This window comes from Heteronotia binoei, chromosome 14, assembly GCF_032191835.1.
Source record: "Heteronotia binoei isolate CCM8104 ecotype False Entrance Well chromosome 14, APGP_CSIRO_Hbin_v1, whole genome shotgun sequence".
NCBI classification, from domain to species: Eukaryota; Metazoa; Chordata; class Lepidosauria; order Squamata; family Gekkonidae; genus Heteronotia; species Heteronotia binoei.
Window position 1 is genome coordinate 32427076 of NC_083236.1, and position 17087 is coordinate 32444162.

Sequence of the window (17087 nt, forward strand, 5' to 3'; positions counted from 1 at the left end):
ACCAGAGGGAAAGATCTGAACATGAATTTCCAAAGAGTTTATCCTCTCTGCACCCATAACAACCCAGGTGATGGCTCGAGATTTCCTGGGATTACAGTTTACCTGGAGAAACTGGCTCCTTTGAAAGATGGACTCTATGGCGTTATGCCCAACTGAGGTCCCTCCTTCTCAGGTTTCACCCCTCAAATATCCAGGTATTTCCCAATCTGAAGCTGGCAACCCTAGCAAGCAGGTAACTAAAAATGTCATGGCTCAGACTTAAGTATGTCCCTGTGAATGTGTGAGTGCAGAAGCCCCTTATGGTCAGTCCTGGTCAGAAGTTATCTAGAATCTCACACAAAGGGACAGCTAGATAGTGATATGTTCCTGGCAGGGCTAAGTTGGAAAAAAAGGCATGTACTGTACATTTCACTGACTTAACCTCTCTGCATAACTTTCATTCTTTCCTCCCAAACAGTCTCTGATAAAGGGAATCTTTGAGGCTCTGTTGTCCATGGTTATCTTGGCTGAATGCAAAAACAAACTCTATGGTGGGCAAGCTGACCAGAAATAAAATTGCTAGCTCATTGCTTTTTATGGTTGTTCATTGAAATGTTGGGAATCTGCACTCTAATAGCAACAGATTGGGGGAAGCGGGATGGAGAAGGTCACAGAGCTATGGAGAGGGTTTTTTTGTTCATGCCTTGAAGGCACAAAAACCACACCTTCTGCCATGGTTCTAATTCAGGACACAGAAGTATTTCCTACCCACTCAGTATATCCCTTCTGCAGGATAGCACAGTGCCTCCCACCTTTGAGGGAGATGTTGTACCTTCCCAGGGCTTTTGTTGTAGAAAAAACCCCAACAGGAACTCATTTGCATATTAGGCCACACCCCCTGACATCACCAATGTTTCACGCAGGGTGTTTTTTGTAGGAAAAGTCCAGCAGGAGCCTATTTACATATTAAGCCACAACCCCTGACACCGCCAGGCGGAACTGCATTCCTGTGTGTTCCTGCTCAAAAAAAGCTCTGTACCTTCTTCCCTTCCACCACTGGCAGTTACTCCACTTCTGGAGGGTGTGCCTTCAGCTGCCAGTTGCCCCAGAGGGCAGATGGGGAGAAAGAGCCATGCTACTTCCCGAGAGCCTAGTTGCAAGCAAGGCTTTCTCACTAATCTCAGAGAGGGCCAGTTTGGTGTAGTAGTTAAGTGCACTGACTCTTATCTGAGAGAACCAGGTTTGATTCCCCACTCCTTCACATGCATCTGCTGATGGGACCTTGAGTCAGTCACAAGTTCTCACAGAGCTGTTCTGCTTAAGAGCAGTTTCTATCAGAGCTCTCTCAGCTCTGCCTATCTCACAAGGTGTCTGTTGTGGGGAGGGCCAGAAAGAAAAGGAGATTAAAGTTGCTCTGAGACTCCTTTAGGTAGTAAATGGCGGGATATAAATCCAATCTTCTTCCTTTCTTCTGTTATTGTTGGCTGCTGAGAGGAGATAGCCTAAGACAGGAGGGTGGCCCTCCCAGGGCCGGCCCTAGACTGTCTGGCACCCTAGGCAAAGCTAACTTCTGGTGCCCCCCCTGCCCCCTACACTGATAATGTCACTGAGTTACATTGGGGGGCACCCAGTTCTTCACCCCCAGAAGGCTGGCGCCCTAGACAATTGCCTAGTTTGCCTAGTGGCAGGGCCCTCCTATGCAAGGCTCTGTTTTGTTGGGGGTGTGTGGAATGGAACTGGGAGGTCTGTATAGGAGGGACCATGGGCAGTGATGTGCTAGCAAGTGAGTGCGAATGGATATCAACAACCATGGGCTCTGCCAGAAACCCTGGGGCTCAGTGGCTGCCCCAGCTCAGGGTAGGCCAACAATGGCCCTGCCTGTATCCTTCCCACTGCCCAGGGATGGGCAACAGTGGGGCCCTCCAAGAACGATGTGGTTTGAGCAACTGCCCAAGGGATCTGCCCACTGAAGCAGCATGGGCTAGCAAGAGGAATCCACAGTATGATTTACAATCATGCATTTTATCAAAGATTTCTGGTTTTCATGGCTGGTAACATCATAAGGGTTTGTAGAATCTTTCAGGATCAAGTGCCGTGTTCTACTGGAGAAAGTTTTCCTTCCAGACGTTTCGTTCTCAGCTGCGGAGAACATCCTCAGTGGCGTTGCAGCTGGAGCAGGTGCTCAGACCTTCTTGGCTGCTGTGCATTGAGTACAGCAGCCAAGAAGGTCTGAGCGCCTGCTCCAGCTGCAACGCCACTGAGGATGTTCTCCGCAGCTGAGAACGAAATGTCTGGAAGGAAAACTTTCTCCAGTAGAACACGGCACTTGATCCCGAAAGATTCTACAAACCCTTATAATCATGCATTTAATCAACAGAAATGTGCTGCTTTGGCCCTGGATACCTCTACTCTTGCTTCCGCACCCAGGTTTTCTTCCAGAGTCCCCAGGCCAGACTGCAGTGATGGACATTTCCATTTTTATCCCTCTTCTAGGGTTTCCCTGACTCTGCTCTGTAGTTTCCCAACATTTTCTTTTTAAAAAAGTATAGTCAGAGCAGGCTTGGGGAAAGAATGGTGGGGAAGGTATGAATTTCCATATTGGGGCACCATTTCTTCTCCTGCATTGATTGCATTCCCTCCCCACCCCCCACCCCACACACACACTGCTTGCTAGCATGGTAAAAACCTCAATAGTAAGAATATTGCTAGAATGTTTTAACAATATAGCGATAGACAAACTGCTGTGTTTTTTTTAAAAAAAAAGAATAACAGCGAAAAAGCCAGAAGAGGGAGGAATAGCAGATGGGAAAGAGCAGGGAATTGCTCCATGAAGAGGCCCCATTGCCAGAGTTTGTGTTGGCAGCAGCAGTGAGATCAAAATGGAGAATCATTCGCACACACATGCGGAAGCAAAATTAGGCTGCATCCACAGATCTCTGGATATCGTGCTTTTGTTCTGCTATAGCAGTACAGTCAAGCCAACCTAACAGGAAACTGTTGCTGTAGCATAATTATAGCACCCTGGCCAACAAAGTGCCTTCATGTTAGTGGTTTGGGGATGAGGTGGGATGATGCGGTGGAAGAGAAACGAACCTGGCGCAATTTCTGGGACCCTGTCAGCTCCCCCGCCCCACCTCCCGAAGCAAAATAGGGCTGCACCCAAGAGCTAGCTGTTCTAATTGGGAACTCTGCTCCATAGGCAATAAAATCTTTCTGCTTAATTTTAATTCATTTAAAAACTTCATTTAGTGGTGACTTGATGGCACTTTCCACCACAGTATGAGATGTGCAATGAACAATGCAAGGATTCACAACACAAAATTGAATGACAAGCTGTGATACGGCATAAGACATCTTGCTGTTGCTTTGTTCAAGAGCACAAAAACTATATCTTCTATTGCTCTTGAGCAGGGATGGGCAATATGAGACATATTGTCAGTGTTTCCTTTTTAATTCTGGGAGGGGATTGTTATTATTAATAGTAGTAGTATATCAACAGTCTGATGTTTTTGTAAAATCTTCACTGATCATTGTTTTGCAAAACTCAGACTTGACCCTTAACTCATCTTTTAATCTTTTTGAAGGGAATCACATTAAACCATTTAAATGGGAATCACACAGATGTTACCGGTGGATTGTGCTCTTTGCTTTTAACCGCTCTTGATTTCAACAGCTGCTTCTCCCAGGATCTCTAAACTGCTTGCACGGACTGAAACAGCAGAATGGAAGACAAGGAAGAGAAGGACCAGAAAATGCTGGAGAGATTGGATGAAGAAGAGGAGGAAGAGGAGGAGGAAGAGGAGGAGGAGGAAGAAGAAGGTAGTTCCTTTAATCTCAGCAGTGAGGTCCGTGACTTAGAAGACAAACTGTCAAAAATCCACGTCCATATTCCTGAAATTGTCTAGTAAGTTGTGCATGTGTGCACTCATACGTATAACTAGATATACCAGCCTTGCCCTCAACCTCTTTTCCATTTAGACTTGTATTTCATTTTTTTTTACTTTTTTTTTTAACTTTTCAAAGATTGTATTACTAACTATTTTGACAATACAAAATATATGAAGAAGCATTTTAGCAACCTCCAACAGAAATGACTGAGCCTTGTATTTCAGAAGATCAGTCTAGATCAAAAGATCTTGCAGGGCTGTCAAAGGCTCTTCCCACAGGGATGTTTTACTCTACCTTGGTTTCTTTATAGCAGCACTGTGTTGGGAGCAGCCACATGAAGTCACCCTTTACTCATATAGTTTGTGTGTTTCCCCTCCCCTCTCTCAACGCTATGCTGTTGCCCAAACCTGATTTGGTAGGACTTTTTGGAGAAGAGTAGCCGTCAAAGCCCCTTTCAAAGCTATGTGGGCAGGAATGTGTGCCCTGGCCCACATGTCTGCTTATCCCCCTGCCACCCACTCACCAATGGGATTTTTTTAATGGCTAGGTCACTATAGTGTTTTTATATTGCAATAATGTATTGCTGTAATCCTCTAGTTCTCAACTTTTATTTAGAAGAGAAAGTATGTGGCCCTTTTCATTGTGGAGTTGTATAGAGAAAGGTGCAGGCTTGCACAGTATGTTAATCTAAATAAGACTTCACTGCAAAGAGCAGTTTGGCTCTGCTAAAAGCGAAAGGCAAGGATAGACTGTTTAGGTATCTTCATGACTGCAGGCTTCCTTCACAGTTTGTATGACATGTCTACAATATATTGTTGAATATGTTCCACAGATTTTTTTTCTGGTTCTTCTTACTACGCATGTTCTCTGCCTTAGAGTACTTTACATTTTAAAACCCTTTTAGAGTACCTTACATTTATTTGTAATATTCTTCATCTTACAAAATGTAACCATTTAAAAAATGGTTGTAAAACGTCCCCAGAACTGCATGTATGTATGTCTTTGTGATGCTACAGACACTAGCCAATCAGTGCTGTCTATTGCTGGATTTTTCAACAGACTTTCAGAACCAGTTTTTCAAACCTTGCGCTGCAGAGGTAAGGGCACTTTTGTACTGAGGGATACATCCAAAGCTGCCCTGCTGCTCTGTAGATGTTAGATATTGCCATCTGTGGTCATTTTGTCTCCCTTTCCTCCAACCCTTATGCCTATTTCTTCATCTAGTGAAATTTCCCAAACCTTTCCCCATTTCCCCAAACTTGGGTCTCACAACATTCCTCTTCTACTCTATGCAGATGATGCCATGGAGCTATCCTACACCCAGTTGGGCCTTAAGCACTTTTGACAACATTTGTAAACGATTGTGATTTCCAACCTACTTTTTGTGTATTTTGAAAAGTTGAACATCCTTTTCGACACCTGGATATGTCACCATTGGAATGTAAAGGGCAAATCTATTAACATAAGAACATGAGAGAAGTCATGTTGGATCAGGCCAATGGCCCTCCAGTCCAACACTCACACACAGTGGCCATAAAACCCCAGATGTAATCAGGAGATCCACCAGTGAAGCCAGGATACTAGAAGCCCTCCCACTGCCCCCCACAAGCACCAAGAATACAGAGCATCACTTACCCCAGACAGAGAGTTCCATCTGTACCTTATGGCTAATAGTCACTGATGGACCTCTGCTCCATATGTTTATCCAATCCCCCCTTGAAGCCATCTATGCTTGTAGCTGCACCACCTCCTGTGGCAGTGAATTCCATGTGTTAATCACTCTTTGGGTGAAGAAGTACCTCTTTTTATCTATTCTAACCCAACTGCCCAGCAATTTCATTGAGTGTCCATGAGTTCTTGTATTGTGAGAAAGGGAGAAAAGTACTTCTTTCTCTGTCCCATGCATAATCCTGTAAACCTCTGTCATGTCACGCCTCAGCTGTCATTTCTCCAAGCTAAAGAGCCCCCAAAATGTTAACCTTTCTTTGTTTAAAACAATTTTATTTAGTAACATATGGTAACGATATCTATTTCTTGCATCATTAATAACTTCTTTTTATCTATCCCATATATTACTAACCACCCCTCTCCCCATTACTTGTCCCCCTGCCGGTGTTATTCACTTAAAATACTAACATTTAAAGGTACCCTTAACTAATAAAAACAAAGATTAATATCCTTCTTCCTTCTAAGACTTAATCATTATCAAAAATTGTCCAATGTCCTTTTATTTTCCACTTTTTTTACATATCTTCTAAACTTTTTCCACTCCATCTTAAAAACTTCTAAATCATAGTCTCTTAAAATTCTTGTTAATTTGTCCATTTCACTCCATGTCATGGCTTTTACAATCCAATCCCATTTTTCTGGTATTTTTCTTGCTTCCATAACTGCACATACATTTTAACCTTTCTTCATAGGGAAAGTGTCCCAACCCTTTATAGTTGCCCTTTTCTGCACTTTCTCCAATACTATAATATATTTTTTGAGATGTGGTGACCAGAACTGTACACAGTATTCCAAATGAACAAGTGAAATTGTACAGACACCTAAGGGGTCACCTTTCGTTATAAGAACAAATGGATTAACTGTCAAAATCATGCCTTTAACCTGGCAAAATGCAGTCTGTCAGCTGTAGTCTGCTTCTTTTATGCCCAGGGGGCCAATATTTCCCAATATGCTATCCACATCTACAGTGCTAAGCCCGTAGTTCAACCGCTCTGTAGAATCCCTATTTGGATCAGTGTTTTAATCAGAGAGTTGAGATGATTCAGGCACTATTTCTACATCAGATCCTGGACATCCCAACTCGTGTTGGATGCTCAGTGATATGCTTAGAGACTGGTCTGTGTCTCTTAGAGATAAGGGCCTGGTTCCTAACCCTAAAGTTCTGTCCTCAGAACATCCCAGTTCCATGCATACCATGCTCCCAGACATCAACTCTAGGAAATGGTCATGTCTAATTTTAAGGAAAATCAAACTGATCTGAGTCCTACTTGGTTCGATCTGTATGCCTGGGAGACATCAAGAGTTTTGCTTGTTGTGCCAGAGGTTACAGGATGTTGATAGACAGCCCTTGTATGGAAATAGAACCTGCTCTCCTTTGGCCTTAGGTATCGTTCCTGATTATGGAACTTTGGCTGCATCTTTTTGCCATCTCAGAGCTCCTCAAATTCACAGAGCCTTCATTCTTGACATCCTGCCTACTGCAGTTCTCTTATGCCAAAAGGCTCTGCCCATGTAGGGCTAGAGTCCCTGAAGCCATATCTCTGTGTTCTTTACTGACTTCACCACCTTGAGCAGAGGAATGAGTCCCTCTTATTCATAACTTTATCGGTCAACCTGACAAGTGGCTCACCTCCTATCTTTTCTTTGATCAAAATGCCTTTATCACCAGTCAGGTTGCTAAGTTGCTTTTAACTTTCCTGAGGTCATGGGGACAAACAGGAAAAAAAATCCAGGTAATATATTCTTCACTTTGCTGTCCTATCTTTAGCTATTTTAATTCCTCAACCCTTTTTAATCTTATTCTGCTATATTATATACGATGGTAATTAATGCCTAATTTCCTGACCCTTCTAAACCTTATTCTGCTGTCACCTAAAAATGGTTTTGATTGATCGATCTAGTGAATTTGACTGGAGTTCCATCAACACCTCCAACTTGCCAGACTCCTACAGGACAAACACTCCTAAGGAACAGCTGCTACTGCAGGTGGCTGACAACTTCTGGCGACAGTACGCCCACCTCTGCCCTGACCGGGAGCCGCTTTTCCTGCACCCTGTGAACGAATGCAATGTGGAAGTAAGTGGGGGGCTCTGGGTGATGCAAGGGACTTTGTGCAATTGCACTACAAGGACAGGATTTCATTGGAAGCAGGCTCAGTCTGAGAGGAAGGCTTCCTGCTGGAAACCTTTGAGGAGCCCACCTAGGGTGGCCAGCTCCAGATTGAGAAATACCTGGAGATTTTGTGGGTGGAGCCTGAGGAGGACAGGGTTTGCGGAGAGGAGGGACTTCAATGGGGTGTAATTCCATAAAGTCTTGTCTTTCAGAGCAGCCATTTTCAACAGTTTAACTAGTCTCTAGCCCCTGGAGAGCAGTTGTAATCCCAAGAGATCTCCAGCCACTATCTGGAGGTTACAAGCAAAAGAGATTCACAGAAAGAGTAGCTAATAACCAAAAACAAACCACCACGAATATATGTAACTAGTACAGTTTCAAATAGAATTTATAAATAATGTGCGGTACATAAGACAGTTCACAAAAGGTTATATGTAAATAGCACAGAATGCAGTAATAACTCAGTTCATGACAATCTCCTTCTAAAGTGCAAGACAATAGTCAAGCTTGGAGCATTTCTTTCTCAATTCTAATAGTCCTTCAAGATGCAAGCAATCTTCTCAACCTCTCAACAGAGCAGGTATAAAATGCTATGAGCATCCAAATAAAGCGCTTGAAAATGCAGTCATGTCAATTATTTTTTCTTGTCAGTTTCTTGTTAGTAGTATAATGTACCTGGTCACCCAACGCCATTTTCTTGCAGAAATTTGTGAGCACTACGGTACGCCCGACCCTGCTCCCCTACTCCGAGTTGTATGACTGGGATAACTCTGCCCATTTTGTGTCAGACTATCTAACTATGGAGCCCCTTCCATCTCCGATCGCACCGGTAAGATAACAGGGCCTTCTAGACCTCCTTGCTGTATCCCTCTTTTAGGGTCCCGTATAAGGTCCAAACTAGGTGTTAGGGTTTTTAAAAAGAGTTGGGTTTGGGTCCAGGTTCCCCGCAGTCACACTGTTTAGTTGATGAGTCAACTAACAGCTCTTTCATTGATAAATGGCTGATGCTGACTTCTGTCGCGTTTGGATGTCTTCTAAGATCCCCTGCTGTGAGACACGTACACCCCACAAGTCCCCTAATTGTTGCCTTTTTCTTCAGAAAACAAAGTTGTTCTCTCTAATCTGTGGAGTCTTGTGAACAGAAATTCTACTTTGCAAACTACTAGCATTAAAGTTGTGAGTTACTGCATAAATGTGTTTGCTCTGCGGCTATTTTTCCTGAGCTAAGACAAAAATGTGTGAGCCAGAGGCTAAAAAACTGTGAGCTAGCTCACACTAACTCAGCGTAGAGGGAACACTGCTTACCATGAAGTTCCTTTCTGCTTTGGTCCAGGGTGGCTGCTGGGAAAGGATTGAATTTATCTCTTCTTCTGTCTCAGGAGGTGGGACCAATAGTGCTTTAGCGTCTTACAGATCTTGGAGAGAACTACAAAAATCTGAATTAAACTGGCAAAAACAAAACGCTCCCCCCCAGCTTTTTTTGAGATCAAAATTCATTCATTTCTTTGTTTTTTCAACCTGAATAAACTCAAGGTGCTTCCTGCCCTCCCCCAAATATTTTGTCCTTTGAAAAGAATTTCTGAAAAAGCAGTTAACATAATGGGCAGCCCCCCCAGCAAATTCCTACTCTGAATTATTGGGGTCCAGGCATGAGTTTTGGCGTTCCCAGGAGGAACATGTGGGTTAGAAAACAATACTTTTCTCTCCTTCCCACCCAAAGAGTTTATTTGCCAGTATCAGGACACAGGGCCGTATTCTGCCATTGGTCTGATGCTGCATGACTGTTCTAACCAGGGTTGCCAACTCTGGTTTGGGAAATTCCTGCAGATTTGGGGTGGATCCTGGGGAAGGACCTCCATGGGATACAATGCCATGGAGTCCTCCTTATAGCCTAGCCATTTTCTCCAGGGAACTGATTTCTGTAGTCTAGAGATGAGTTATAATACTGGGAGATCTCTAGTTTGAACATTCAGATCCCTTAGTTCTTCCTTTGCAACTTGAATTGAGAATGGAGGTGAGGGGTGGGGGGGGGGGGGGAGAGAAGATGAATTTAACAGTATTGTTGTCTTTTCTCTGCGTAGCCCAGTTACCTGTACTCCCCAACCACGATTCTGCGGTACCAGAGAGGGAACTGCTTTGACTTCAGCAACCTCCTGTGCTCTCTGCTGATTGGTGCAGGTTACGATGCCTACTGTGTGAACGGCTACGCCACATGTGAGATATGCATGATGGATGAGACCAGGGAGGTGTGCCCGTTACTGCAAAGGGCACAAGAGGTGAGAGCTGAGGGCTTAGAGTTGTAACAAAATTGGGTGGAAGGGTTTTGAATGGCCAGACTTCAGGGGCTTTCCTACCCTTGGCCTTGGAGCTCAGGGAAAGCTTCTCTACCCCATACCACTAACATTCCACTCAGCAGATGATAAGACAGGTCCACGAGGGGGCAGCAAAGGCCTGTTTTCCCCCAAAGGATGCTAAGAATGGAATGGAATGGTGGAATGGATAGTTGCAACTGGTGACAGACTCCAAAAATTAAGCAGTTGTTCCAGAACAACACACATGCAATGTTTATGTTTTGTTGCTCAAATGATCCCAGTATTTTATATTTTTTATTGGAGGGGGGAGTAATTGCTTGAGAAGATTTGCTGCCACCAGATGCTGCTGGGCTCTGAGGCGGATGAACAAGCTTCCCACTCACAAAGACTATTTCTGCAGCAGTGACAATCCCCTCCTTGATGCTGATAAATCCATGCATTATTTGCAGTTTTCCGTAGTTGATTCTTCCCAAAGATGCAGATCCGAAGTTTTCCTTCTCTTACCCGGCATTATCAAAATCCCCATTTTTAGTTGCTCTTTAGAAAAAAGTCAGGATTGAACTCACAATTTTCTAATGGAGAAAGCCGCATCCCTGTGAATTCTTTCCTCCATACTACAGCCATTTCTGGATTACCCCTTTTTTGCTCATTCCACCCACCTCATTCATGTCATATCCCTTATTTTTCAGATTCATTTAAAAAAAAACCCAACAACTTTATTGTGTTATTATGTTGTTAAACTGTCAAGACAAGTATGTTGTGCGGGTGAGCCATTTTCCTTGGGAAACCAGCAATACATGAAAAAAGGTCAAATTAAGTTTTGGGGTTTTTTTCTGTAAGAGATCCTTTGCCATTTAGAAATGTTTTCTCAGCAGTCTTGTGCTATGACTCATTGGTGTTCTAGTGTCGTCTCTTGAAGAGAACAAGAAACTGGTCTTCTAGCCCTGAAACCGAATGGACACACATACCCATTTTAACTCTGGTTTGGGAAATTCCTGGAGATTAGGGGGCAGTGCTTGGGAAGGACAAAGCTTGGGAGGGTAAAGAGCTCAGCAAGGACATGATGCCATAGATTCCTGCCCTCTGAGGCTGCAGTTTCCTCCAAGGGAAACTGATCTCTGTCATCTGGAGATTAGCTGTAATTCCAGGAGAACTGCAGCCCCCTCCTGGAAGTTAACAAAACCAGAGGACCACGGTGTGTAAGGAAATCTACATGGAACTAAACCTAATCTAAACCAGTTGTTGATTTCTGTAGGGTTAGTACCATGTACATATGTTTGATTGGTGATTCCCTCAGCATTGTAAATGATAACTTCACAATGTTTATTGGAATTGAATTAGAAAAGCTGTACATTTTTCTGTATTAGTGCATGGAATTGACTTCCATGACTGTAATCTTTGACGTCTATAGCTGTAAAATCTGAAAAAGGCACATGAAATGGGATTTTGTACCAGTCCCCATAGCCTTTCAAGTCTCAGTTAGTCTCAATGCCCTGTGAAGTCCTGTTCACTTTATATATGAAGTGGTATAGCTCTTGAGTTGGGCTTTCTTATTTTTTGTTTCTTGTATATTTGAGCTTTATTGTGTAAAGTTCATTAGGCTTTTGCAGCCTTTCTTTAGCTGCTCAAGTACAATACAGAGTCTGTTCTTTAAATAATACACCACTTCACTTTTTGGAAGTACTAGCATCCTTTATAGTATATAAGTGTTTATACGCAATTATGAGAGTTTTGAACCTGGCTATGCATGGTGCTTTAGTTGCTTTCAATTTCCCATCTGGAGGCTGGCAACCCAATCTGTGTTCACCTCTCTGCCCCCATGGCTGCATGAGGGCTGAGGGCAGTGTTCCCTCTAAACTGATTTAGTGTGAGCTAGCTCACAGATTTGTAGCCTCCAGCTCACACATTTTTGTCTTAGCTCAGGAAAAATGGCCCCAGAGCACACTATTTTATGCAGTAGCTCACAACTTTAAGGCCAGTAGCTCACAGCTTTAATGCCAGTAGCTCACAACTTTAATACCAGGAGCTCACAACTTTAATACCAATAGCTCACAAAGTAGAATTTTTGCTCACAAGACTCTGCATTTTAGAGGGAACATTGGCTGGGGGTGGATTCCCCTGATCCCAATGTCACTTCCCCGCCACCAGGATAGTTTAAGTTATTACAAGGGTCGTTTTGTAGAAAAAGAGGTGCTGGAGCTCATTTGCATAACTCATTTGCATATGGCACACACACCTGACATCACCAGAAGGCGTATTAAATTATATCAGCCCAACATTACCTTAAAATGCTTCTTGAATTATAATTGTCATAGTAAATCCTTACTCCCCATCATACTTTTAAAATTACTTTCTCCAAGGTGGCCACAGTGGCAGAATGAAGATTTCCATCTGGCTGCTTTATATGTTTTGGTTATGTCCCCATTTTTTGTGGGGGGAAATATTAGAAAGCTTGTTAAATTCTCACAGGGGGTTTGAACAATGGGGCCCAGAAGCGAGGTTCGGAGTGGAGGGTAAAGAAAGAAAGAGCACAATACGATTTAGAGGTTCTGGAGCTCTGCTCCTGTGAGCTCCTGCCCAAAATGAGGCCTAGCATCTAGCATCTCTTCTCCCTTCACAATTGAAAGGTTGTGTTTGTAGGATTCAGCTCTGAGGAAGGGATTTTTCTTCCAGTTCTCATCATCCTTCGTCACTGATTGTTATTTGTTTATTTAGAATATTTCTGCGCCTTCTTTTCAGAGTCCCGCTCAAAGCAGCTTATAATGAAAACCTACAATATTAAAACACAGCCCATTAGAATGCAAATATTATAAAAGCTTTTCATAAAACAGAAGAAGATAATTAAAAAGTTGATAAGATAAAACCCCTAATTACAAGCCAGGGTAAAAAGGTGCATTTTAGTCTGGCACCTAAAAGAAAGGAAAGTAGGTACCAGGGGTTCCAAAGATGTAAAGCCAGGTTCGCAACATGGGAATGCTGCTCAACACAGTGGTCACCTTAGAAAACAAAGTGGCCGCAGCAGCTCAGAGTGCTTTTGCCTAGCTTTGGCTGGCAGATCAACTGAGTCCATTCTGAGTTCAGTCAGATCTAGCTACAGTGATCCATGCCTTGATTACATCCAGAATGGACTATTGCAATGTGCTCTACTTGAGGCTACCCCTGAAGAGTGTTCAGAAGCTGCAGGTAGTGCGGAATGTTGCAGTTAAACTACTGGTCAGGGCTAGCTATCAGGAGTGTGTGACCCCGATATTATACCAATTACATGAGTTTCTCTCCCAAACTCAATTCAAAGGGTTAATTTTTTACCTTTAAAGCCCTACATGGGATGGAACGGAGATATCTGAAGGACTGTCTTCTCCCCCATCTTCCTGCCTGGGAATTAATATTGTAGGGAGACACCCTCCTGATGGTCCCACCAATCAAACAAGCTTGTTTGGTGGGTACATAAGGCAGGACCTTCTCAAGGGTAGCCCCATGATTATGGAACAGTCTCCAGGGAAGGTGCACCTGGCCCTTCACTTTTGAACTTTGGGAGGAATTGGAAGATGGTTTTATACAAGACAAATTTGATTAATTTCCTAGCACCATATGAAAAGAAGATGGCTCATAAATGCTTTCAATAAATGAGGCTACCTTGTCCTTTCTAAACAAGCATCACCAGTTGCCACTGAACCAAATACTACTAGAACTTTTGTTATGGCTGTTCAGTAGGCACATTAATTGTGGTACTTTTGAAGCATGGTGGAACCAGCTTTGCTTTTGCCTTGTGGTTATAGGTCCAGGAGGAAGCCGTAAAAAAGAAGCCCAAGAAGTATGCCATTAAGCCTCTGCGGGACCTACGGAGCAAATTCGAGATGCAACAGGAAGCCAAGGTGGTAGAGAAAGAGCAGGCGGCTGTGGAGAAGAAACGGAAAGAAGAAGAAGAAAAGATTGCAGTGAGCAAGTGCTCACATTTCCTTCCTTCCTTCCTTCCTTCCTTCCTTCCTTCCTTCCTTCCTTCCTTCCTTCCTTCCTTCCTTCCTTCCTTCCTTCCTTCCTTCCTTCCTTCCTTCCTTCCTTCCTTCCTCTGTTTGGTTCATTTCTTTTCCAGGGGAGACCCAAAGTGGCTAACATAATTCTCTCCTCTACTTTATCCTCACAGCAGCCCTGGGAGTATGGTTTGGCTGAGTGTGTGCAGCAGGCTCAAGGCCACCCCTCAGTAAGGCAGAGTGAGGATCTGGGTCTTCCAGATCCCAGTTCAGCCACTGCACCTCACAGGCTCCTTGGCGAGACTCACAGAAATAGAGGCATTACAATAAAAGCAGGGCTAGATCTAAATGGTGTCCCCAAAAGCTGCCCTTTTGGAGGCCTGCTCAGCATTCTTTGTGAGAACAATCGCTGGTTCCTTTTGCCTCTTGCCGTAAATTTCCCGTGCCTGTTTTCAGTGAAGCCATCATTTACTCAAGCCTGACTGGCTATCTGGCATTGTGACATCATCACATACATATGCAATACCTGCCTGATGCAATTACCACTGGAACTAATCCAGGAAGCTTGCGTTAGCCTCTGGTGATGTCATCATGCAGGCAACTCTGATAGGTTGTATTGTGCCAAAACATTATTGTGTTTACCATGTGATCCCTGATTGACTGGGAATCAGGAGGAAGGCATGATAGACATGAAGGAGGAGAATGTCATCAAACAAATGGGGAAACGATGACTGATAGCAGAAGCCTGTAGAGAGGTACTATAGTCTAAGGCCAGTGATATCAGTGGGCTTAGGCTGGTGTCATTCTGCACAGGATCATACTGTTAGAATGTTTGCCAGGAAAATAACTCTCACACCCAAATTTTTTTCAGCCCAGAAACTGAAATTGGAGATCGTAGTAGTAGTAGTTGTTGTTTATTATGGTCTTTAGACCAGCACACAGTTCAAACAGGCGTAAAACACAGTAGTTATACAATGGTAAAAATATTAAGAACTTTTAAGGTGCAGTTCCCATAATTTGAGAATTCATGCGCAAAATTTAGCAACTTCACATGTGATCTTAGAATTATCAGATAAAAAAACAAACAGTGAAGCCTTCCTTTCTTTATGTTTATGTGGCCAGGAATCGTATTAAGTAACAGGGTGATAATTCCATAACTGGAGACTGTAAGTAAAAGCATCTGTTTTTTTCCATTGGATGTGTAAAGAGTCACAAGAGCTGAATTAAGCATTGCTTTGTATTCATTTGTTCTTATGGGGTAACCGTTAGATTCATAGTTTGAATATGAGGTTTTGTTGGTCGTTATTTGTCCCTAGCAATGAGATCCTTGGAAGGGGAGGGAAAAAGCAAGCAGTTGCAGCTGTGCTTCAGACCCAGACCTTTTGTTCCTGTCTTTCTCTGTGCCTCAGGAGGCTGAGAAGCCCAAGCCAGACCCTCTGTATGGCCTGCGGGTCCACGCCTGGGTTCTGGTTCTTTCAGGCAAGCGTGAGGTGCCAGAGAGCTTCTACATTGACCCTTTTACAGGAAAAAGCTACGACACCAGGGATGAACATTTCCTCGGCATTGAAAGTGTCTGGAACCACAGGAACTACTGGGTCAACATGCAGGACTGCTGGAATGGCTGCAAGGTATGCCCTGTGTGAATGGATGGCTGCAAGGTACTTCCCATGGATGGATGCACAGATGGACAGACGAATGGGAGGGAGGGAAGGAGGGAGGAGGGATGGGAGGGAGGAAGGAAGGAAGGAAGGCTTGTGCTTGGGGGGGGGCACAGTGGAAGGGCTTCTAGCCCCACTGGTGGACCCCTTGATGGCACTTGGGCTTTTTGGCCACTGTGTGACACAGAGTGTTGGACTGGATGAGCCATTGGCCTGATCCAACATGGCTTCTTTTATGTTCTGGAGGGAGGGAGGGAGGATGGATGGATGGATGCCTGGCTTGGTTTGATGATGTGGAGCAGCTCTCTTCCATTTCAGGTCATTTATTCACAGTGTGCATGATAGCCCCAGATTAATCTATACCAGCTGGGTCACACTGACAAATGGGAACTCACAAGGGGCCTTTTGCCTATTCAAGGATCTCATCACCTGGCTAGCCTAAGCGGAGGGAGAGAGACAGATGCAAGGAAGACCACCCCTCTTTGGCCATCCGATAGAAGCAAACTGCAGGCTCTTGCAGCTCCAATTCACATTGGGGCAATGCAGAGAAGGGAGAAGCAATTTAACCCTTCAGTCTCAGCTTGGCTTTGCTAATAAAAACTGTCTCTGCCACACTGCTGTTAAAATTTAAAAGGTGGGGGAAGTATATTTCAATGGATTTATTTACGTAGGTAGCAGAGTGCTGAAGGCGCATAACGCTGCACAGTCTATCTGGTTAGCATGCGTGCTGTCCAGAAACCAAGTTACAGGCAGGGGCCTCTTTATCTTTGAAAAACTAATATGAGTCCTTTTATTTGAGGAACTCCATCCAAGACAGGATAGAATAGGGATAGGAGACTAATCTAGTCTGACTAACTAGGATGGATGGAGATATAGAAGGGATGTCCTGCTCTCATGCTTCCAAGATGGAGAAGTATGGAAAGTATGGAGAGAAGGTGTGAGACTGAAAGGAAGGAAGTTCTCTAAGGTCGTTTTCGCACTCACCTTCAGCCGGCGTGACCCCCCTTTTCACCGCGCAGGATCTGCGCGGATTTCGCACTAAAAGCCGCGGAGCAGCAGCCTTTTGTGCCAAAAAGCAGTTTCCGTTTGAGCGGCTTTTGCGCCGGGAGTTTCCGGCGCAAAAGGCTGCTCCACGGCTTTTAGTGCGAAATCCGCGCAGATCCTGCGCGGTGAAGAGGGGGGTCGCGCCGGCTGAAGGTGAGTGCGAAAACAACCTAAGAGTAGCAATCTATACATCAAAGGGAGACCATCAGAGAGTAAAAGAAAGGATGCTTAGTGTCCTGGCCTCTCTCTATCTGACTCTCTCAAAGTGCTGCTGCTTATTATTAGTTTGTTTGTTTGTTTATTATTTTGGATTTCTATCCCGCTCTCCCCACAAGCGGGCTCAGGGCAGGTAACAACATAATTAAACACATTAAAAACCAGATAGCATAAATGCTAAA

The 17087-nt window shown here is 44.0% G+C and overlaps 1 protein-coding gene across 1 annotated transcript in view; it reads left to right on the forward strand.

Moving 5' to 3' along the window:
* The first annotated feature begins 1881 nt into the window (after nt 1-1881).
* The window catches only part of DRC7 (dynein regulatory complex subunit 7), a 38744-nt gene continuing 23538 nt past the window's right edge, over nt 1882-17087 (forward strand). Inside the window, exons 1-7 of the mRNA XM_060253826.1 lie at nt 1882-1979; nt 3698-3883; nt 7497-7671; nt 8411-8536; nt 9789-9983; nt 13796-13954; nt 15397-15615. Coding sequence (XP_060109809.1) covers nt 1882-1979; nt 3698-3883; nt 7497-7671; nt 8411-8536; nt 9789-9983; nt 13796-13954; nt 15397-15615 — 1158 coding nt within the window. The remainder of the gene's footprint in view (nt 1980-3697; nt 3884-7496; nt 7672-8410; nt 8537-9788; nt 9984-13795; nt 13955-15396; nt 15616-17087) is intronic.